A 25,685-nucleotide genomic window follows, 5' to 3' on the forward strand; every position below is an offset into this window, starting at 1 on the left:
CTATTGCCATAAACATTATTGAGATGTTGTCTCACTGCCAGTAAAAAGTGTGGGGGTGCCCCATCATGCTGAAAATACATCCCTCGGATAGTTCGCGTCCCTTGCCAACGTTCGCGTTGGCAAGCAAATTCGGCAAAATATTTTGTAGAAAGTTCAAATAGACCTGCCCTGTTAAAGGACCATCAAAAAAGTGAGGACCTACTAATTGGTTATTTATGACACCAATCCACACGTTAACCGAAAACCTTAACTGAGAACGACGTTCTCGAATAGCATGGGGATTTTCTTCTGCCCACACATGTGAATTTCGTGAATTATTTATCCCGTCTCTGGTAAATTGGGCTTCATCTGTAAATAGTGTCCAGTATAGCGTTGGTCGATTATTGTTAATCCATCTACAAAATTCCAACCTATCGATCTCATCTCCAGCATGTAGTCGCTGAACCATTTAAATGTAATATGGGTATAGATTATTTTTTTGTAAGACTCTACTTACTTTTGATTGAGTAACATTGAGTTCTCGACTTACTTGTCTAGTGCTTATTGTAGGGTTCATAGTAACGGAGTCCATAATGTCATCTTCCTGCGCTTCATCTACATGTCGCTCTGTTGTTCCACTAGGAAAAGTGCCATTTTCTCGCAAATAATTAAAAACTGACCCAAATGTTGGATGACTGGGAGTTCGACGATTAGGAAATCTCCTGCGATATTCTCTACTAGCAGCCCTACCATTCCCATTACAGAATCCATAAACAAATATTATGTCTGCATATTCTGTGGTCGAAAACTGATGTGGCATTTTGAACGAAAGTAACAAAAGCTCTACCAAAACTAACACAATGTACTTAACGTAGATATGACAGAAGAAATATGTATTCGTGTACACATAAATAACAATTGATAATGACAATAATGACAATGGGTATAAAATATCAAGAAACGTCAAACGGTCAACGCCAACCTTCATTTTAAACTTTTTTAGATTTATTTTTATTTAGTACAGTTGATGCAATGTATTATTATTTGACATAAAATTTTAATCATTTACAATCAACAAAAACTAACACATACAAGAGGTTTGACTTTTTAATCAATTTAATTTATTATTTATCGAAAATAATGCCCCAATACGATCTATGAGTAAAAATTTAAAATTGAAAAACAATTGATTCTATCGTAGAGATAATACAAAGTGACAGTAAAGATGTTAATTTTCTACGTATTAGATTATGTTGTAGGAACTCATTTTAATTAAAATGTTTGAAATTTATAACATTTGTTTAAATTAATACCTTATAATTTGATACTTCATTATGGTTGCTCTATTTTTGGTAAGATTTGATCGTTCACTAAAAATTTAATAAAAGTGCGACAACATTGTCGCATATGTCGTCTTCATTGGCTATTTATGTAGTTTGAAAATCACTTATTGCATTTTAAAAAAAATTTCTACAGGGTGTAATATTTAATACGAATCCCTAAATTAATTTTTCCAAAGCCAGTCCTGGAATTTTTTAGTTTAGCTAATACCAGTCGAATGCTTGATAGTAGTGTACTGTATCATGCAAAAATTAAAAAAATCAAATGAGCCGTATAAACACTACAGTAAAATGAAATAAATGGTCAATTACACAAATCACCCTGTTAATTAATAAAGAAGAGGAGTTGACATTTTTTAGTGGCCACATGATATGTTCCCTGAGGGACTCTACATATGGTAGAAGTATGTAAAGTTCCTCATGACTCACCCTGTATATAAACACACACACACACAAAGATGTGTATTATGGAATAAGTAGAAAAAAACATGTTTTCAAATATTCAAACAGTTCCCTTTTATTCGCTCCCAGTTTTATACCTTTGGAGTTTTTATACATACAATTTTGTATTTATTGGTCACGTGCTTAAACCGAGTTGAATATATTTTCGTGTTTGAATATTTGATTGGTATTCTCTTTACTATTTTAGAATCAACTACAACGTTTGCAAATTTTATAGAAGCGTTTTTGCTAGAAAAATATTTGATATTGTTCGAGTATAGTCGACTGATATAAAATGTATTGACTTTTAAAAATATACAAACAACTTCAACGATATTTATACAGAACATGCTTTCAACTGAAATTGGAAGATGGGAAATAATTAAATTATTTAGTTATATGGGACTTTGTGGTTTCATAAACATTAATTTTTCGAGATATACCTTCCTAACTTACTATATTTCTTTGTTTTTAAATCATCTTTTAAAGTTTATTATGGTTATCATAATAATAGTTATCATTTAAATTCCTTATTCTTATTTTCTGTGGAGGTGCAAGCAATACCTATAAAAATCATCGAAAAATGGATTGATAATTTGATGAACAGAAAGAACTTTTTAGCTTATGGATAAAATAATTATATTGAATCTTCTTCATTTTTAAACGTTGGCAACAATTCTGACAAATCTTTCTCTATCCTCTACGGATGTTAATAAGGATTGGGTATCGAGTCCCGTTCACTCTCTTATGTTTGTAAGAGCGTTATGAGCTCATAATATCTTCCCCGGTTCACATGTCCAAATAACTGGCTTTGCGCTTCTTGATAATGTCCTAGATAATGTTAAGAATTTCTCTGCCATGTTCTATTTTATGAAATAGTGCCTCGTTCGTGACGTTGTCTGTCGACATTATTTTGTGGAGTCAGGTCTTTAACTTTCTTGTAGCACTTAGATTAATTGTCCATGTCTCTGTCCCATATAAAAGAATAGAATATATGTATGTTTTTACAAATCAATACCTAGTATTCAGGGAAAGAGTTGTATTGGTCAAAAGGTGTTTCATTTTAAGGAATGCAAATCTTGAGTATTCAATTCGAGCTCGGGATTCGACTTCCGGGTCTATATCTTTGGTTATCCATGAGTGAAGGTATTTAAATTTATTGAAGTATTATAAATTTGAGTTGGAATAGGGGTCTTATAAATTTAAATATCAGCTTGTAGATTTGGACGTTTGCTACCATTGCTTTCGTTTTACTGGTGTTGATTTTAAGACCAAATGATTCGCCTTCTTCTGCTACTGCATCTAAGAGTCGTTGAAGCCCTTCTGGAGTGTCCACCAGGATGATAGTATCAACGGCATATTTTAAGTTGTTGATCAGCCTTTCGTTAATTTTAATGCCTTCGTGAATGTTTTGTAGCACGCTGTGGAACACTTCTTCAGAATAAACGTTTAACACACCCCTGGTGCACATGAGTTTGGGTGTGATTTACTAGGTCGAACGCCTTTTCATAATCTATGAAACACATATAAATATTGTCTATCTTTGCAATTTTTGTTGGTGATCGTCTTGAACGGAGTCGGCTATGATTGGCTACCATCCAAGTCTGAATCGATTAGCAGATTTATAATAGATGATTATCATAATTTTTTTAGCCTACTACTTGTTAGGCCATTTATTCATCCAATTTAAGGAGGTGGTATGTGACTTAAAAGGGGTAGCCAATGTGTGGTGGATGGATTAATAACACCAGCAACCATTGCGATAGTGTTATTTATTTGAGTATCTATTTTATATACAATACGAGTATTTAGCCAAACTGAAGCACATTACACTGGCAATGAATAAACAAGACTCTAAGCAGACGAGCTCAAAGTAGAAACAAATGCTCCCTGGATCGTGACGCATAGTTTTTGAATGATATTGTTTCTTGTTTTGAATTTTTCTGCAGTTTTTCTTAGATGTTCTCTAAAGGATAAACTTCTATTAAGAGCCACGCCCAGGTATTTTGATATTTTTTGTGGCTAAAACTGGAGTTTTAACAGAAGTTTCCATTTGCGAAAATACTCTCCGATGCTTTAAAGTCTTCTGTTATAATTTCCCTTGACTCTTCAGATTGTAAAGTCAGTGATTTTCTTTTCAGTAAAAGGTATGTATCAATCCGTGTAACCTAAAACTATGGACTTGGGCCACATAAATTTTATATTATTTTCCGAATGCAATATTGCCGACAGAATAACCTATCGAGGAGGCTGAGTTATGGTTTAGGCCGGTATAAGTTCAGATGCCCTTACTGACTTAATTCAATTCTTATGGATAGAGATTCTGTGATACAATCATGGTATATAATAACCATTTGAGATGAGCATGTGGTATCATTTGCGCCATTCATAGGACCTAGTTTTATTTTTATGGACAATAACAGGCGTCCCCACCATGCTATAATTGTCAATGAATACTTAGAATATTCTGGGGAAGTCCGGATTGTCCGTATGAATAGGCCAGCTTCCAGCCACCCTACCGCAGCTACCAGGTTAAGCTATCCCATTTTGCTTATTTAATGTACGTCTCATCGTACATTATACACAAAGATAACTTTCAAAAAGGCTCATGTTTTAAAGTTACCATGGCAGCATCAACAGTTTTAAATATTGATCTGACTTGACAGGAGTATATAACAAATATTTAAAAATCTTAACCTTTTAAATGAATATGAAAAGTACAGTTGGTATTGTTTACATTATTTATACTTCCTTTTTTCCTAAATTTCCTAAATCAGCGGAAATGCTGTTCAAATTAATACTATCGACATTCTCGGAAGCCAATGAGGTTGTACTTCTAATAATGGCACTCCTAATAATGTTTGAAACATTCTTCTCATTGGTAGTACTCTCTTCAACGTAACCAGTCACCGCAGCTGCCGATTTCCATCCTACTTATCGTTGGATTTGGTCTATTGTCATGCAACTATTCGCCATAATTGTAGCATGATAATGCACGTCAAAACGCATGTTTTGTGTATTTATCAGGATCGTCTAATTCTAGATAACGTGCAGTTTGCAAGAGACATGAGTCAAATGTATTAATACCAACTACTTGATGAGTTAACTCCCCTTTTTTTTCCTACATTTTTGGGGCGCAATAATAAATACTTTTTGACCAAACGCACACCTATCAGCAACTGTCAAATGTCGAGCCATCACAGTCTTAGATGGTCAGATAGTAATAAGCAATATGCTTTCTTCTTCTTTGATGTTATGAGCCAATGATGCAGCAAATGGCAAATACCACCTTCAAAAATAAATACGTCATGTCCGAAGCATCCGCAAATCGTCTTCCTTGAATAAATACGCCTTCTTGGTCACGTCAGTATTTCTAATTGCCTTCATGAATGCATGCACTTTCACAAATGATTTTAAATCGGCCCCTTTGTTTATTCTCAACATACCTTGCAATTTCGAATGGATAGCCCACATAGTCGACGGCTTGTACTGTTCCGACATTTTCTGAAGGTAAGCAAGCACATCTCGTTCATCTATATCTGTTACCGTTTGCTCTTCCATCCATTTAATGAACTTGTCGAATCCTTTTTTACAAGCGTCTTCATATTTTTGCGCTATTAACCGCGATTCTGCTTTACTATTTAAGTAATCAATGTTAGAACTCATATTTAAGCAATATACAATCAGTAATAATAATTAATCTTATGTGACAGATTGCAAATTAATTTTTGTTTTTCTCATTTCCATAACAACGAAAGGTATACTGATGTGCATAACAAATTCAACCATTTTACATTATTAGCTTTTATTTCAATTTTTTTGTAGTAATAATACATGATTTCAAAGGTTACCAATAGCGTAAAGTATTCGTGGATAACTGGTCTTTAAAACACTTGCTCTATTTCGAGTACTTCGGCTGTTCTGTCGTGCTCGAAAAATCGCGCATGTTCTAAAGACCTCAATATCCATTTATAGTTTATATACCATTTTCGCATAAATATATATATATATATATATATATATATATATATATATATATATATATATATGTATATATATATATATATATATATATATATATATATATATATATATAAAATAATGCTTACCTCTCTTCATAAACGCTTCTCCTTCTTCTCTGCACAAACTGCTCCGTCGTAGCTTCGATGCAAAGTAAAATAAGTCTTTTATCGCAAGAATAGGGCGCTTGTTCCAAGAGTCTTGGCCCCTTAAGACTGCCGGCCAGTCCGACTTTTTCTTTAGAGGCCGTATGCCAGGCATCGCACGATGTGTCTAAGGCTCGCTCACCGGTCAAAAGAGCCCCGTGCCAGACGGCTTTGTTAGGCCATGAAAAGTCGGATAGAACATTTTTGCCGCTGAACGAGTATATTCTGGGAGGATGTGGGAATGCTCCACCGTCGCCGTTGAAGATTTCAGCCCTAAAATTCAAAAAAGAAACAATTATACACAAAGATAATATTTCATTTAAAGAATAATAAATAGAGATACGTGTGGTTATTGCAGTATTATATTTTCACAGAATTTATCACCAATATCACACTTAAGACACAGTATTTACTTGAGGAAAATCTTTCTCAGATAAGAAATTACGAAAATAAATTCGTTTCACCTAGCATAAGATCCTAACCTGAATTCCGAATAATACTAAATAGGCTGTGCAGGGTATTTCCTAAATACCCCACCACTGCAGAAATGTATTATTATCAAACTCACTCCCAAAACACAATGATTAACCCCATGGTTGTGTAGCAAAATAAGTCCCTTTTCCACCCGAACTACAGCAACGCTACAGTGCACAAAATGTTTTTAATTTAGCTTATCTCTTTTACAGTTTTGAAACGTAGATGGCTTGGAATCGTTTGCGAGGATTTTAAATAAATGTGAGGCTGTGCGTGAGAACATTACAACAAAAATAAATGCTCGAGTAAATCGAAATAATCTAAAAAACGCGTGAGACTTACGCAAAACGGTATAATATTATCGCTGTTATTTTATGCTGTTTATGTGCAACGCTTTTGTTTTAAAATTAAGGGTATAAAAATTATTTTTGGTTAACGCAGAAAATTTAAAATCACTTATTGTTTACCCAGAATATTCTGTTTGCAGTTTATCCCAATCGCCAGTTTTTCTTGTCATATATATATATATATATATATATATATATATATATATATATATATATATATATATATATATATATATATATATATCTTCTTCAGTGAGGTCTCCTGTTTACATTGCAGTTTTTATTTGCTCATTCCACTGTAATCTTAATCTCGGACGTCCTCGTTTCCTCCTTTTATTTGGTTTCCATTTATAAGTTCTCAGCCGTATTCCTGTCTTATTCATTCTTAGCATATATCCATACGAGTAATTTTCGTATTTCTTTTTCGTCATTTAGTGCCTCTTTCACATTCATTATTTCTCTAACTCGTTCATTTCTCGCTTTGTCCATTAGTGTTAATCTGCAGCCTCTTCCCCAAAACATCATTTCCATTGCATTTATTCTGTTTTCCGTTATTTTATTTGTCACCCACGTCTCTGAGCAATGCGGTGAGCAGATTTCCACTACTGTCTTAAATATTTGGCGCTTAGTTTTGCTTGTAATATCATCGCACCATATAATCGAGTGTAATTGTCGTGTTACTGTCTTTCTTTTCTTTATTTTATTATTTATTTTATCCGGTTCATCTGGTCCAGTTTTTGTTAAAGTTACTCCCAAGTATTTATATTCATAAAATTATTTGATCAACGGCAAATAAAAAGCTATGGATATAGTTGTTGTTAATTTTTACTCCCATCTGCCCACTTTCAGTTTTTTAGTCCATATAAAGTTTAAATAAGGTCGGTGACCGGTAGCATCTTTGTATAAGACCTTTATCGACTTTAAATGGTTCTGAGTAGTTTTGCTCGACTTTTATTCTACATCCATTGTCTTATAAAGTGATTTGACGGTAATTAGTGATTAGTGAATTTTATGTAGATATTATCTACTCCGTGATTTTCCATTGCTTTCCACAGGTTGTTGACTCGGACACCATCATTAACCTTTCGGAGATTCACGAATACAATGTGCAATGTGCATTATAATAGAAAATATATTATCAGTACATGAGTGTCCGAAACAAAAGCTACTCTGCTCTTCTGAAGTTTGCAGCTGTTCCTTCGTACTTTCTTTAAAGATTTTCCTACAACTTACCCGCAGAAAGTGTGACGCATATTACTATAATTATTGGGGTCTTTTTTGTTTCCCTTTTTATGCATAGAGCTTAAGTAGTACATCAAATTATTTTTCCATCAAATGACCATTTGTTAAATGTTTGTTTTAAAGGGGTGTGTTATAGCAGTTCTGCCGGTATGTACCCAGGAAGGGGCGGCTGTGATAGGAAGGCGCTAGGAGCACTGCCTTCCCGCCCTCCCACTAACGTATTCAATGTAGTAGATATTTCCTTCAATTTTTCCTTTTCCCCTTTTCCAAATTCCTTTTGAATGAATTTTTCTTTATTTAAAAAGTTAATAAATGTTTATTCTCAATCTCTTGTCCACTTGGCGCTTTTTGTTTTTACTTACGCAATGCGCGAATGTACTAATGACCTGGCGGATGACGCTCCAAAACCTATACATTCATCCATATTCATCCGATGCGATGGGCAATTCTTTCAGAGACCGGTCCAGTGCTACCAAGCTAGAAAATTATCAGGCGGTAATGAATTGCCATGTCCGAAATAAGAAATATCCTTAGATGCAGGTAGTAACTGGCAACGTTGCGGTATTTCCATTAAAAATGTTATGTACTTAGCCAGAGACCGCAGGGCAGGGGTACCGCTCAAGATATTTAGTTTTCGGTCTGTAATTATACAATTCTCAATTCTGAAATTTTATTGTCGATATCTAATAATTTAATATGGCAACAATTATTAAGAGTGTAAGCTTTGTTAAGACAAATACTTTGAACCAATCTATTTGGGAAATTTTATTTTTTTTAATTTTAAGTATATAGGTACCATTTTACAGTGGAAAAAAAATAGTTGCCATTCCGGCAACATTTTATAAGAGGGTAAAACAATCAGCTGCAATTTTGAACGCAAAAGAAAATATCGAAGTAAAGCTAAAGTCAAAGGTAAAACTACAGTAGGAATATCATGCACGAATAAACATAGATCAGCTGACTCGTTGGAAGTAAGACTTAAATTTAGACGTTTACTTACGTTTTAAGTGGGTTAGTATAACAAACGCTGGTTTACATTCGTAATTTTATAATAAGTTTGAAACATAACACACTCACGCATTATATTGTTATATAAATTATGTGTAAAGTGATCTTGAATGATATAAAAAGAAAGAACTGACTGGTGTTATGTTATCCGACGTATCGCGACCTACCACAATGTCAATGCATTCATCATCATTAACTTGTATGCGTCCACTGCTGGACACAAATCTCCTTCAGCTCTTTCCATCTGTCTCTGTCTTGTGTGGCTTGCATCCAGTTATTGCTAACACGCTTCAGGTCGTCAGTCCATCTAATTGGTGGGCGTCCTCTGCTCCGTATTGCTTCTTGCCTTAGTCTTCACTCTAAAACACCCAATATTTGGTGCTCCATAGCTATCTGAGTCACGCGAATCTTATTAACTACCTTTTTTGTATTTGTTAATGTTTTCGCTAGGGCCTGCGTAGCGCAAGCGGTAGGATTCTTGCCTCGCATCCCGGTGGTCCGGAGTTCGAATCCTACGCCGGCAAGAACAACTAGACATTTTTAAAAATGTCTATAGGCCCCAGGTCGACTCAGCCTGAATAAAATGAGTACCTTGGGTAAAACCAGGGGTAATAATAGGCGGTTGAAGCGTAGCACTGGCCATGTTACCTTCCTTGTATACCGTAGGCCCTAGATATAGCAGACTACCCTGCTATACTCCCAAAGCCGCGAAGCGGTATAAAACAGGAGACTACTATTATTAATGTTTTCGCTCCATAGGTGAGTACAGGTAACACACACTGGTCAAAGATTTTCCTTTTGAGGCATATGGGTAGATCCAATTTAAATACATTATATAACTTACCAAACGCTGCCCAGACTAATTTTATGCGATGTGGGAGCTCACATGTCTGGTAATCTCTGCCCAACCGAATTTCATGTCCTAGGTACTTATACGATGTAGTCTGCACAATATCCCTTCCATCAAGAGCAATATTTCGATTTAGCACCAGATTAGTCATTATTTGCGTCTTGTTCATATTAATCTTTAGTTCGACCTCCAAAGAAGCATGATATAATTTTTTAAACATAAATATTGCATCATCATTACGATCGGCTATAAGAACGATGTCATCTGCAAATCTCAAATGACTGCTTCTCTCCATTTATGTTGATACCATGCTCGTTCAGATGTGCCTTCTTACAAGTATGTTCTTACATAATTTATTTGTTTCGTGTTCAGATAGTGTTACATGTAGCATTTTGGTAGATATATTTGATTATGTTAGCGTAGCGATGGTCTATTCGGCATTCTGTGAATGATTTTAACATTTTCTGATGGCTTATTGTATCGAATGCTTTCTCGTAGTCGACAAATATCAGTGTCAATGGTTTGTTACATTCTGCAGACTTCTTTATCAGGTTCTTCATCACTAGTAAGTGGTCGTTAGTGCTGCATCCCGACCTAAATCCAGCTTGTTCTCTAGGTTGATAGAAGTCTAATTTAGAGTCCAGTCTTTTTTTGATAATTTTTGTAAAAAGTTTATATATGTGTGAGAGCAAACTAATAGGACGGTAGTTTTTTTAAATCTCTTATGTCTTCTTGCTTGTGTAATAAAGTAATAACTGTATTATTTGATAGAAAGAGTTTTTCCTTGGTAGATGCATTCGGTGAAAAGCTTGGCCAAAGCCTGGATAATGTTATTTCCACCTAGTTTGATCGCTTCGATCACTACTCCGTCATCGCCAGTGCAAAGAGTACTTGCTGTATATTTCTTAGTGAATACTGGTGAATTAAATCCCCGTCGAGTTCCAGTAAGAGTGACAAACCTCACAGATGTCCATTTCGAGCGATTCTAATTCAGACACACAGAAAAATGGTAGTTGCAAGAAATGTTTTGATAAATATAACACTAAATCTTCTGCAGACTGGGTACAATGTACAATTATTAGCAAGAAAGAGCAACATAGCGACAATTGCAATACATTTGCTTTTTGCAAAAAAAAATAAACAAAAAAAAACACTGACTCAACTAAAGAAATAATGAATTTTTTAAGACTAATTAATAATAAAAAATGAGAATTAATACAAAAGCGTAATGTGCCATTGCTCATTATGGAAATAAAAGGTATTGATTATATGCTTTGATTTATGCCTAACGGCAACTAACCCATAGAATAGGCATCTATACTCACACTAGTACTTTTTTTATTTGACATATTTTTTAAATATTAACAATAACAACTATATTTAATTACTCTGAATGATATAGTAAACCATAGATACAAGAATTACTATATCAAAAATTAATTTTAAATATCAACTGTTTAAGAAAATTTAGTAAAAAATACTCCATTTTAAAATGTGGAGCAACTATCCCACTTTTACCCTAACGAAACGATAGGGCTACAAACAGAAACAAACGAATTGAAGGGCCAAGTGGAACAAGGTGTTATGTAACATTTTTTTAAAAAACTTAGTTTTGTTATGCAAGAATGTTTTAAGTACCTATTTATCATAAATCGTTATTGCTTTAACTCTAACGGCAATACACAAACGCATAAGGTGTTAAGTACAGTAAAATTATTAATAGATACTGGAATAAGGAGTCATGGGTACATAACGCCTTTTTCCATTCATAAGCTACCTAGTTTATTACACATCGCAAATGACAACACTGCTTCCTCCTTCCATCACCTGATGTCTCGAGGTCATAATAAACGTTAAGTGAAACAGAACCCAACAGAAATATTCGCGCATAGATACAATCTGTATCTATGTATGTAATATACTGTAGGGTACTATAGATAACTAATATGCTATTCGCGTCATTCCTCTACTGCATTCAGTCGACTGTCGAGGAGTAATTTTTAACATAATTTTTCTCGCTTAGAAGGTATAAAAATATTTCTCAACGCGGAAAAAAGTTGGTTGAAATCGCGCAAGCACAATATACTGATTTAAATTATTCTTTAAATACCAGTAATGGCAATTAAATAAAAGGTGCGTATTTTTTTAATTAGTATTGAAAGTAAACAAAAGTAATTATTGTAAATAACGAAATTTAATTTTTAGTTGATACTCAAGACATATTACCTGATAAAGAACAGATTTCCGATTTACCAATGACACATATATATATGCATCAAGTGGCATTGAATATATTTCCAGTAAAGGAGTGCCAAAAGGGGTGAAAATGATGACAAAATCCATGAATGAAGAAGATAGAGATTTGAGTTCTCTAAATATTAACATTTAAAATAAGATAGAAGGTAATTATTTTTTATTGGTGTGAAAGCATGAATTATTCAAGTCTTAATACTTTAAGTTCTAATACTGGTACTTTTTAGTTGACACTTAACAAATTTCTGGTGATGATTGGGTTCTATATTCACCTGCGTCATGTTTATTTAAATCAAGTGGCAGTGAATACGTTCCAGGCGAAGAGGATTCTAGTGACGACGGTGACAGTGTAAAATTAGCAAGTATTGGAGTAAGTAGTCGGGAAAATACTAAACAGGAAGTGGGAAATCTTGAAGCAGAAGAAAATATTACAAGCATAAGCTTAGAAGAAGCCAGTTCAATGAATAATCTTCAGACATTACCTGTAGAGGCAACAAACACCGCTGAAAATATAAACATTTTTAATGCTAGCATAACGACAAAGGAGAAAAAAAGAATTAAAAGTTTTCAAATCAAAATAAAAACTAGCAAGCTTAGGGTAAGAAATCCAAATGCATGGAAAGAAGAAAGGCGTTACTTGCTAGCGAACAAGGCAAAGCCTACACATCCAGCACAGGTAAAATTGTACCAGAAAAAATAGCTCGTTTAGAAAATCTGTGTACAGAAAAGTGCAGACTAAAATCGTTTATTCAATCAACGCTAAAATGCAGCAGTAAATTTAAGGATGAAGAACGAAAATCAATATTAAATAATTTTTATGCACTTGATATTAATGGAAAAAATGCTCTCTTATTTAAAAGTATTATTCTTAAACCGGTAGCACGCATCAGAAGAGATGCAATAAAACACAAATCTGTATCTTATCGATATACTGTTGTATTCAATAACGAAGAAATTTTTTTGTGCAAAAAAGCATTGTGTTCGTTATATCAAATAGGGTGAAAAAGTTAGATGTAATTAAAGGCAAACTAGCCACTGGAGCATCAGCTCCATCTCTCGATAAACGTGGTCGACACTGTAATAGGCCAAACAAATTAAATAATCTTGTAAAACAGGAGATAATGAATCATATTTTAGAATTCCCTGCAGAAGAGTCCCACTACTCACGCACCAGTAACCTCAACAAAAAATATCTGCCACCTAATTTTAATATGTCAATCATGTATCGATTGTACATTGCTAAATGCAAGGAAAAACAAAAACTCGAAATGTATTTTATAAAAAGATCATCATATGTCAAAGTTTTTTCTACAGAATTTAATTTATCGTTTAGCCATCCAAAGAGCGGTACATGCAGTATTTGTGATTCAGGGCAAGCTAGTGATGAGCACCATCAGAATATTAAGATAGGATTCAACTTGATGAGTAATGACCGCACTAAAGCAAAAAACGATAATACTCTATGTTACATTACAATGAATTTGTAGCAAATTATGCTTTTGCCAAAGATAAGAACATCAAAAGCTTTTTATTTGCGCCAAATATGGTTGTATAACTTGGGTATCCATGTTGTGACAGTAAATGGAGAAAGATCTGTTTTTCAAACATGGACAATGGACAGAGGATGTAGCAGGTAGAGGTAGTTCGGAAAATGGAAGCTGCTTGTGGAATTTTATTCAGACAAGTGATGATGTTAAATATAAAAAACATTTACTAACATGGTCGGACCCTTGCGGTGGTCAAAATAAAAATTATTTTGTATCAGTTAATGATAGTTCGAGGTTATTTTGACAAAATAGATCATAAATTTTCTGAAGTCGGCGACACGTATTTGGACTCTGATCGGCATTTCGGAAGAATCGAAAAAGTGCTTAGAAGACATGGAACTATAGTTACACCAACAGTACTAGGAAATAATTAAATCTGCCATTGGTAAGAATTGTATGGTTAACGATATGGAAACCTATTTTCGTGACCTTGATAAATTAGGTACTGAGCTTGGCCTGATAAACAGAAAAAAAAATTTACTTAATCAAAAGGTTCGCTTCAGAGATGGCATTAAGTGGATTCGAATCGATGAATTTGGAAGCTACCTATACAATGAGTCGTATGATGAATATACTCCATTTCATAAGGTTTTAATATTTTAGAATAAACCTAACATAAACCCTATAATGTACTAGTTCCAGTGTTCTTAATAAAAAAATTCCAGCATCATTCACTAAAAGTGGATTATCTTGAAAACTAATTTTTGTAACTTAACACCTTCTTCCACTTGGCCCTTCAATTCTATCTACATATATCCAACTATCTACAAAACAGAGATGACATAACAGTGACAGATCCCATCAAACCCAAACACTTCTTAGAAGAGATGGGATTACAAACTTAAATTAAATAACATACTTCTAGAAATAGGAAAATGGGAAAAAGATCACCTAAAAACCCTCGAACAGAAGAACACAAGATCACTACGTGGCCATTTTTTAATATCCCGGAGGAACTAGAAGAAAAAGTGTTAGATATTATAAATATACTAAAAGAAGCACTAACATAGATACTAATAGAGGATGATTACCAAGAAAGAAGAACACGCTTTAGATAAAACCAAATATTAGAAGAGCTAATAAGGAGAAAATAAATAGCTAGAAGAACTTAATAGCAAGAAAATAAAAACATGGCAAACCGATTAAATCCACAAGTTAAATAAGAAATACAAAACTACAAACGTCAGTCGTAGGTCAATCATATAGAAGAAATAGAAGAATAAGGTCCAAATAGGAACGGCATATGAAACCATCAAAAAATTCTGCGATACGAAAGAGCACCACTATAAATGGATAAGACCAGCATCAAAAGCGAGTGTATAGTAAACTTTTAACATGGAAGAAGTCGAAGAATCATACGATGGTATCTACTATGACCAGATTGTATCACCAACGGGGCTCTAAAATATCTCTTGTCATTTGTGTGGCGTCAACGACTAAAAATTAATTATTCTAAATTATTATACGCAGTATCATATAGTTAGTTTTAAGAAGTTGACGTTTTATCTCCAATAAATACACGTCACATTTATTTGTCCATCGTAATGATTTTCTTCTGAAACCTTAAAATCCCTGAAAATTAACTAAGTACGTGCTACAATATATGAATGGATCATATAAAATGGATTTTCTCAATTATTTGATGCAGCTTTAACGAAAATATGTAAACAATAATAAAATATAAAATAAATAACTTAATTAAGTATTTATCCCTTCCTATTTGTGTTATTGGTTATAATTCGCTAAAATCAATTTGTATTACAACCGCACTTTGAATAAATTTGAATATCGACTACTTACCAGGAATTAAAGAGCACTTCCCCTCTGAGATTGCACACTGGCAATTTGCGATCGGCCTGTCTGACGATAGAATCTACGTTCTGCACTCTGGAAGAGAGCAGGGCCCTGAAGGTTCCCCGGAGACCGGCTCGGCGGGCCTCGCGATAACAGGCGTAATCGGCGCCCCGGACTCCGTGGATGTCTCCGGTATACGCCTCGTTCAGTGCCGCGAGCCGTAACTGGAAAGAAGATAGAATGGGTTATTGGATAAACACAGAGGATGGGGATGTAAATAATCTATTCATTAGTACAGTCATATAAAGTAAAAATACACAAACTTTATAGGACAATATACACACACACACACATATATATATATATATATATATATATATATATATATACATATATGGGATATATATCTATCCTATATATACATATATAGGAGAGAGAATTCTCTCTCCTTTTGCCGACAAGAATGTAGCGTAGAATAATTTTTAGTAGTGTTATGTACAATTTATGTTTAATTTTATGTTTATCACATTCTGCGCAAGCTGGATAGCCCAAATTTGACGAAATGCCCATGATAATGCTGTAGAAAACGAAAGTACTTGAGCAAGATTTGATTATTAAAATTGTGCTCGATATTTGCCTTTAATTTTTCAGTTCATTTATTCGAGCATTCAACCTTATATATATATATATATATATATATATATATATATATATATATATATATATATAAAATAAAGTTAAAAGATATCGACATAGCTCGCAACAAAGGAAAAAAATAATAAATAATAAAATATATGTATAAGATGGAAGGCAACCGTATATACGTATTTCTGACTATTGGTCGTCTTCAGTACGGTACAGCCAAGTTAGAAAAGGAGCATATTAACTTGGGAAAGAATATATATATTGAAATGATATTGAATATAGGAGAAAGAAAAATAGTGATTAAAAATAATTTATAAGTTATACACTAGATAATATTAGATATAAAAAGTATTTGGTTATTTTAATAAGTTATATACTATAGAATATATTTATGTGAGGGCATTTTTAAGAAATTAGCATATAATAAGTGTAAAAAGTTTTTTTTAAATATTTATAATATTGTAAATATATTTAAGTGAACCATGTGCATAGGCAACCAAATATACTCTAAAAGTGACGTTTAAGTAATGGTTGCGAATGTAGAAATGGGGTTATTTATTGGTTTGAGATGTTTAATTTACATATAATTACGGATTTGAAATAGTGTAATTTATTAATTTAGGTTGTTTAAATTACATATAAGTTTATATTCTGATCTGAAAAGCCTAAATGTCAATAAAATTCTCGATAGAAAAGTAAAGAATTCTCTAGAATACAGAATTTAACCTTTGTTTACGGTAGAACCTTCGCGAATATGGTTATGTCTGTGGATCGAAGATATACTTTTTCGAGAACATTCATATATAGAACAATTCGAATATGATTTCTTGCCAGATGGTTCTGGAACATTGAAAAGGTATAAATACTCGGTGATTTGGATTCAAAATGGCCAGTCAGTCAGTAAGCAATCAGTATATAGTTAGTCAGAGGAGACACACAATTAGTAGGACAGTTACTATGAAGTCAGTATAAGGTCAGACAGTTACTTAATAAGAAGACAGACACAGTTAGTTACAGTTAGTGAAGTCAGTTGTTCAGTAAGTTCAAGATTAATCAGTCAGAATTAGGAAGAAAGTATAAATAGAAATCAAATTATAATAGTTATATGGTGATTGGATATTAGTATATTAAAAAGAAGAATAAATATAAATGCTATTAAGAAGAAAAATATTTTAAATTGGTGGAAGCTGTTAATTGAAAAAAGTAATTTCACAAAAACAAGGATAACCGAAGCTGAGAACGAAGACATTGAGTGGTGATTAAAATCTATATAGTGGAGAACAGTTCATTTAGGCATTCAGTGACAGAAAGGTACAAAATTTTGTTAATATAATTTAGTTAGTGTCATAACAATTTCAATTTTAAAGATAGTTTGTTTAAAATTTACATTGTCTATATAATTTAATTAGTTTCATAAGAATTTCAATTTAAAGACAGTTTATTTTAAATTTACATTGGCTATGTTAAATATATATATGTGTGTTTCATAATAGATATAATAAAGATCATTTCAAAAAGTGCTAACAAACTAATTCTTTGAGAACCGCGATAAAAACCCTATACATATATATTATTAAAAACACTCATTGCTCATTAAAACATCATTCACAAATAATACATCATAACAAAATATATATATATATATATATATACATATATAATAGTCACATATAAGTATTTACGGTTGCCTATCATTTTATTCACATAATTTTTTATATTGTTTTCCTTTGTTGCGAGCTATGCCGATAATATATATATATATATATATATATATATATATATATATATATATATATATATATATATATTATAGTTTATTTAATTATTTAATTTCTTGAATTTTAAGTTTAAATTATTTGAAACAATTTCCTTGGGAATGGGTTTATTTAAAACTAGATATTATTAATTACTATTTAAATGGGAATTTACCCATATTAAAAAGCCACAATTAAAGGTTAAAGTAAGTTTATTGACGTTTCAATTTCAACTTCGGAAATTGTTCTCAAAATACAAACATTTAAAATGTCACAAAAAATAGCTTCAGAACAATATTAGATATTATTTAAATCGTTTTACTTATTCATGAGTTGACGTTTCGACAGGTATTCCATATCTTTATGAAAACTGTATATAAAATTTCGCGATTATTTTAACCATAGTATTTATAAAAAACTAATAAAAACTTATCATAAAACGTAAACTAATCCATTTGGGGTAAAATCCAATAAACAATAAGGTATATCTAAAACATAAACAAATTTTTTACAAAGACAATTCTTTTTTGTCATTTATAGCGTTTGGAAACTGTTAGATGTGTATTGCTTTATATATTTTCCTTTTTTGTGTTTTGGTCTAGGCAACTTTAAAATTTTGTTTGCTCAAAATTGAAAGTTGTTTTTCATGTATGGCAAAGGCTGTCGTATTATTTTTATCATATTTATGCGAATTTATTCTAGTATGTAGGTGCTGACTTGTTTGACCAATATAAACTCATTGACAGTCTTTACATGGAATTTCATAGATTTATGTTTTTTCGGTAAGGGCCTTTTAGTCTGAAACTATTTATTAGTAAGGTTATAAGTAGGTAAGGTTAATGTACTATTTGTATATTATATTTGAAAAATAGATGTTTAAATTGTTCAGATATGTATGACAAAGTTAATAAATAAATAAGTACTTGAATAAAGTTCATTATTTCCTGAATTGTTAGTTTTATTGTAATGTCTATGAGTTCTCGATTTAAAGATTTTGTAATGAAAATGGTGAGGTTAATTATTTTTTAACAACTGCTTGTTTTGCTTTGTTTATTGCATGTTCTCTATATTCTAAATCTGACTATTATATCGCTCTTTGAGAAATGGTATAATGCTAATTAATAATGGTATATCTTGCAGACCAAGTGTGTTTAGTGTGCCATTTAGTACGAATTGTGTCAAGAAAACTGATTTTACAATTGTTTTTTGCCTCAGAATTAAATTATAGTTAAAAAATGAATGAAGAAATATCGATGTATATTTTATAAGGGAACACACGAAAAAAATCTGTAATATTATCTATACGTCAAGATAGGGACAAACAATCTGTTTTTATGTTTACCTTTACATTACCGTTTATCGATTGTAACTGAATCGATAGATAGCTAGAATAATAGCTTTTGGCAGTTTATCATTTTCGAATGACAGCTCAGTATGTAACAATTTTGTAAAATACAATGCGTGAAGCAGTCTGTAGTTCATATTTTCAATCTGAGTTTGACTGATCTATAATGGATTATTGGATAAACAGAGAGGACGTCGATATAAATATCCTATTATAAGTAGCACGGATTATCGCCGCGTCTAAAGTGAACTTAAATCCGTTTATGATCTCTCCCCGGTTAAGTTTGGTTTGGAAGAGGAGTTTTAGTATGCGTTTGATGCCTAGAAGCTTAAAGACTATAAAAAAATCATAAATGAGCTCATTTCTTGTATAATAATGTTGGCATATCAAAAACTGCGATGAAAAGATGAAAAGTAAAAAAGGAAGAACAATATTGACTGGTTGTTGTCAAATAAGACGGTCTAAGATCAACGGAGAAACTTGAATTTTATTTTCAATTATAGTCTGACATTGACCGAAATTATTATATTGGGCCACGAAACGCGTGTGTCATAATATAAATAATTATTAGCATTAAAGCATTAAAATACAATAGATTCCTATTGTATTCCTTCCGCATTCCTATTGTTGATCGACTTGATGAAGGCACTTAATACTTATAATATTTAATAATAAAGAGATCCCACTGAATACTATAAAAACAATTGAAAACATATATCACAGCAATAAGAGGGAAGTCAGAATAGATGGACAACTTACTAAACCTATAGATAGAGACAATGGAATAAGACTCACTAAGCTCTACGCAATTCAATCTCATCATGGATAACGTCATAAAGAGCGTCAATAAAAGAAGAGACAGACGATGCACTATTGATAGCTCAAAATTAAAATAGCTTTCAAAGACTAGTTCACAGATATAATACAAGAGCAAAATAAATTTCCATAACGATTTTAACTCAGAAAACTAAAATAATAGTAATCAGTAAAGAATCAAAGATGAAAGTCGATGAAGCATTGAACAAGTAATGGAAATAAAGTATCTAAGGATTACACTGTCCAGCCATGGAAACATTGAAAAAGAAGTAAGAGATCATGTATAAGGAGCAAATAAATTATCGACACATTAACTGTGAGATGAAATCAAGAATCTATAAGGCTCTTTTAAGACCAATATTGACGTATCGTAAAACGTGGTTACTTTGCACCATTTTTTTTAGTTTAATTTTTTTAGAGGGAATATAACGTCACTCAAAGAAGGTCTGAACTTTTCATTACAAATATCTATTGAACAGGTTGTAACATAGCTCTTATTATAGCATATTGCTATAATAAGAGATTCAATGCAAAAAAATTTTCATCGGCCCAGTTTTTGAATTTAAACCTACCTACATTTACAAAAGAAGCATAAAAGTAAAGAATATTCGATCATTTTAAATGAACAAACTTTGACACTAACCCAACCACAATTTGTCGCATTCTTGAACAATGTACAATCCTCGTCTAGAAATTTTCTTGGAAGGTTTATGTTGCCAATTGCAGTGTCCCAGAAATATCTTATTTCATTTCTTTCTGGTCATTTCTAAAACTTAAACTATTTTGCCATGGCATTGATCATGGCTCTATAATCTTCTATTGTTTTTATCACTTCAGGGCAAACATGATCATCATAGAAAAATAAAACATACTCAACAGTATTTTTATATCATCTTATTCAGAGTTTTTAACTTTTTCAGCAGTATTTGCTCAAATTGCTTCCATCTCTAGCAGCTCATTTATTTTATCATCTGATGATTTCCTGCCTAATGGAAAGTGGTCGTCCAAAACAATGTCCTCTGAATCATCTACGATTTCTGGCTCAACAGTTTAATGAGGTGTGGTAGTAGATACTTTAGTTAGATCTTTTAAACTAATTTCAGAATGGACAATACTTTGTTCTCCTGGAAAAGCTATTTTCTTTTTCTTCCCACGTGTCTTAAACTGTGTGGCTTCCTGACTTTTATATTCTAATTACCGAATAAAAGTGTTTTTGATTGCGGCAAATAAAGCAACATCTAACGGTTGTGTAACGTGGGTGCTATTTGGAGGTAAACATATAAAATGAATGTCTTGTTTTCGACACAAATCCATTTCAACATTAATAAGAGAAGACAAAGTGTCTCCTTAACAAACCTTCTTTTCCCAAATTTTTTTAAGCCTGGGCAATAAAATAGTGTTAAACCAATTTGCAAATGTCTGTCATTCGAACCAAGCAGATGCAGTATTTCCATAAAGCGTTCCAGGTACGCCCTTTTCAGTCTAGCTGCCCCACAAATGCTTGTATTTGTAAATCACATAAGGAGGTAGTAGCTCACCAGCTGCATTTTCACACACCATAAGAGAAATGCTACTCTTTAAAAAGTTACAAATTTTTTCAGAATATTCAACTTATTTTTTTTTTCATTAAATTTTTTCGAGTTTTTCATTAAATTCACTTTCTTCTTCCATCTCTTGCAGCTCATTTATTTCATCATCTGATGAATCCCTGCCTAGTGGAAAGTGGTCGTCCGAAACAATGTCCTTCTCTGAATCATCTACCATTTCTGGCTAAACAGTTTGATGAGGTGTGGATGTAGATCTTTTAAACTAATTTTAGAATGGGCAATACTTTGTTCTGCTGGAACAGCTATTTTCTTTTTCTTCCCACGTGTCTTAAACTGTGTGGCTTCCTGTCTTTTATATTCTTAATACCGAATGAAAGTGTTTTCTATATCCGACGAATTTGATTTATTATTATTTGTTTTATCATTATCAATTATAACACTATGTATATTGCTTAGTTGTTTTTAACCGCTCCAAGAGCGGTGTTGCATCGCAAGGAACGATATTACATTTCCTAAATCCAGACTTTAACATCTTATCGCTATTCTTCTATATTTTTCGATTAATGATCGTAAAAGCGCTGGAAAATGCTGTTTTTAAGTACATTTGATCTACTCCCTACATAAGTTTCCTAATACTCAAATAAAATTTCGAAGGTAAACATATAAAATGAATGTCTTGTTGTCGATACAAATCCAGGACTTCAACATTAATATGAGTAAATGAAGTGTCTCCTTAAACCACCTTCTTTCCCAGAATTTTTTTAAGCCTGGGCAATAGAATACCAATAGAAACCAGATGCAGTATTTGCATAAAGCATATCAGGGGGTCATTTTAAGTCCAGATATTCCACAAATACTTAGATTTGTATACCACATAAGGAGGTATTAGCTCACCAGCTGCATTTTCACACATCATAAGAGAAATGCTACTCTTTGGAAAGTTACAAATTCGTTCAGAATATTTGACTCCACGTTTATTTAGTATCTTTTTTGTCCGGAATCATCTGTTAAGTAGTCTCGTCATAATTAAAAATAGCATGTGGCTTCTCACCAGTTAATGTTTATTTTAAATTTTCTATGTATTCAGTCATTTGGTCTGTATTAAGTGCTGCTCTATTTCTTCTCATGTTTGAGGCTATTCTTGCAGTAATGTCCTTATGTCGAGTTAAATATGATTTGACCCAATCCATACCTGGAGAATTATCCTTAAAGCAAGTCATTTTTTTCCTTGACGATTTAAATTAGTCTTCATTATTTGTCGCAATTCCATTCCAGTAACAGGAAAACTTATCACTAAGGCTATGAATGTATTGTACGAAGCATCTTTCCTCTTCATACGAGTATATTGATGGGTATTCAGGTTTTCTAGCGTGTACCATCTTGTGCTCATACCATCTTTTATTGCTGACAAACATGCCTTCATGTTTATTCCTTGAGTAGGCTCCATATTTGCAAGATCTCAGTTTCCTTTTATAACGACTAGACATTTCCTGAAAACCATTTTCCTTTTTAACTTTTACTCTTGGAGATACTTTGCACTACTTGCAGCTTGGCAGTGGAAAGTATACCCAATTCCAAGTGTTAAATGCACATGTAAATAATGTTTTTTTTTGTTACTGCTATCTTGGTTTAAAACCTATATTTTAACAAATTAAAATCGCAATCTTCTTCTTCTTTAAGTGCCGTCTCCCGATCGGAGGTTGGATATCATCATCACTATCTTTACTTTATCTACTGCTGCTCTGAAGAGTTCTACAGAACTGCATTTAAACCAGTCCCTTAAATTCTTTAACCATGACAGTCCTCTTCTTCCTATACTCCTTCCTCCTTTTATCTTTCCCTGTATTATCAGCCTTAGCAGTTCATATCGCTGTTCTCTCATTACGTATCCCAGATATTGTAACTTTCCTATTTTTATTGTGTTTATTATTTCGCATTTCGCTATTCTAAGCATCCTCCTGTAACACCACATTTCAAAGGACTGTAACTTATTTATGTGTTCTTGCTTTAATGTCCAGCTTTCAAGTCCATATTGCAGTATCGAAAACACGTAGCATCTCAGTGCTCTTACTCTCAGTTCTAATCTAAGGTCTTTGTTGCAGAGAATTGTTTACATTTTTACAAACGCATTTCTTGCTATTTTTATCCTTGCTCTTATTTCGGTTGTTTGATCATTATTGTCTGAAATGCAGGTTACTATGTATTTGTATTTATCAACCCTTTCTATCGGTACATTTCCCAAATGTATGTTTGTTGGTATATTTGTTTTCTTTGTTATTATCATGTATTTGGTCTTTTTTATATTCATATTTAGTCCATATTTTTTACAGAAACTATTTTTTTTGTTTAGCAGTAATTGGAGTTGTTCAGCAGAGCTTGCCATAATCACAGTGTCATCTGCACATCTTATGTTGTTAATAGATCTTCCGTTAATTATTATTCCTTCACTTTTAGATAGTAATGCTTCTTCAAAAATGGCTTCACTATATACATTAAATAGTAATGCGGACATAATACATCCCTGCCTCACTCCTCTCCTGATTTCAATTTCTGGACTGGGTTCGTTATCTATTACGATTTGTGCTCTTTGATTCCAGTAGAGGTTTGTTATGTTAAAATCGCAATCAGTTATGGTATATGCCATTAGATGTGTACTTACCATTTTTTGTCTGCTGGGACTGTCTGCACAGTTAGAATTTCGAGGTTAAAATTCGTTGCGTTGCCTATGTTAAAATTATGCGAGGTTCAAATTCGCTGTGTTCTAGAGGTAGCACAAATATCTAAACAAAATTGAGCGTAGGTTTACAGAAAATATACTTTTACACTTTCGGTGCAAAGTTGCCCTACTCAGTGCAAAGTACCCTGTTTTACGGTACGCAACAGAAACAAGGCTCGACACAGCAAAAACACAGAGAGTGCTGGAAAAAGAAGAAATAAGAATACTTAAAAGAAGAATTACAGAAAATACACAGATAGACCATATTAGGACTAACGAGATTACAACAAAATGTAATGTACAGACTATAGACGAGTGGACATGAAATAGAACAAAAAAAAACTGGAACGATCCAATCAGTAGAATGGCGGATATAAGAGTCGTTAAAATACCAAGGGACAAATCACCAAGTAGTAGAAGTATCGGCCGACCGCACAACAGATGAAGTGATAATCTTCCATAAAGGCAACAACCCGCCTATGGACAAGCGAAGTGCTTACATAAAGAAGGCTAATAAAGAATCTGACCCTGAAAGGCACGCCGAGAAGAAAAATTCAGTAATAAAAACGATTTTTCCAGAAACACTCTATACTTATTATTTTTATATGTAAACTTCATTCACAATTATAAGAACTGACTTATGCAGAATTTAAAAGTATCCCGCTGATAAAGTCGAAGCCATAAAGGGATTTGCCTCTTCAGGTAAATAGTAAAAAGGGCCGGCTTAACAAATTTTATATTTTATTTGTCATTTACATTACATATTTAATTTAAATAAATATCTAGATAATTAAGGGAAAACATACATAAACTGATGGAGTATTGGAATTAATTAATTATTATATTTTCTGTGTCGATTCTTTATTAAATATATCCAAATTTTGAAAGTAATAAACAGTGTTTGTTTTGTTAAACAAATTGTAAGTGAAATAATAAAATGGTGAAGTGAAAATTAAAATGAATTAATGTAGGTATATACATATAGCTAAATATGATTATATTTTATACTTCATGTAAGGGAAGAAGTTTTCAATTGTTAGTAAGGTATAAAGTATTTCTGAAAAAGTTGGTAACAAATGGGAAATTTCTTTATTATTAATTTCATGAAAAAAAGTATTCTTAATAAACATTTCTAAATTGCATAGAAATCAATATTCAATAATCAAATTTATAAAATTTTAAGTGGTATACAGCGAAAATTAAAAATATTGATTTATGCTTAAAAGTGAAGTGCTTTTAAATTTAGGTGCAGCAAAAAATGTTATTTTAATTTGGTTGTAGGAATTAAAAATTATTTTTAAATTTAGATTCATGGCCTTAATTCATCAGTAGGTGCATTCATTTTTAATTTTATTTCTAACTTACCTTATTCAATATACAAAATCAACAAATGCAAAAGAATTTTTTTATTTACTTTTTAC

At 32.4% G+C, this 25,685-nt stretch overlaps 1 protein-coding gene across 7 annotated transcripts in view; it reads right to left on the minus strand.

The window, feature by feature from the left end:
* Window positions 1–25,685, minus strand: part of Mp (collagen XV/XVIII-type protein multiplexin) — a 1,493,071-nt gene that overhangs the window by 13,660 nt on the left and 1,453,726 nt on the right. For all 7 annotated transcript variants that reach the window (XM_072537153.1, XM_072537150.1, XM_072537151.1 and 4 more), the window contains 2 exons: window positions 15,448–15,665; window positions 5,870–6,199 (listed from right to left, as the gene is read on the minus strand). In XM_072537153.1, coding sequence (XP_072393254.1) covers window positions 5,870–6,199; window positions 15,448–15,665 — 548 coding nt within the window. The remainder of the gene's footprint in view (window positions 1–5,869; window positions 6,200–15,447; window positions 15,666–25,685) is intronic.

This window comes from Diabrotica undecimpunctata, chromosome 7, assembly GCF_040954645.1.
Source record: "Diabrotica undecimpunctata isolate CICGRU chromosome 7, icDiaUnde3, whole genome shotgun sequence".
Lineage (NCBI taxonomy): Eukaryota > Metazoa > Arthropoda > Insecta > Coleoptera > Chrysomelidae > Diabrotica > Diabrotica undecimpunctata.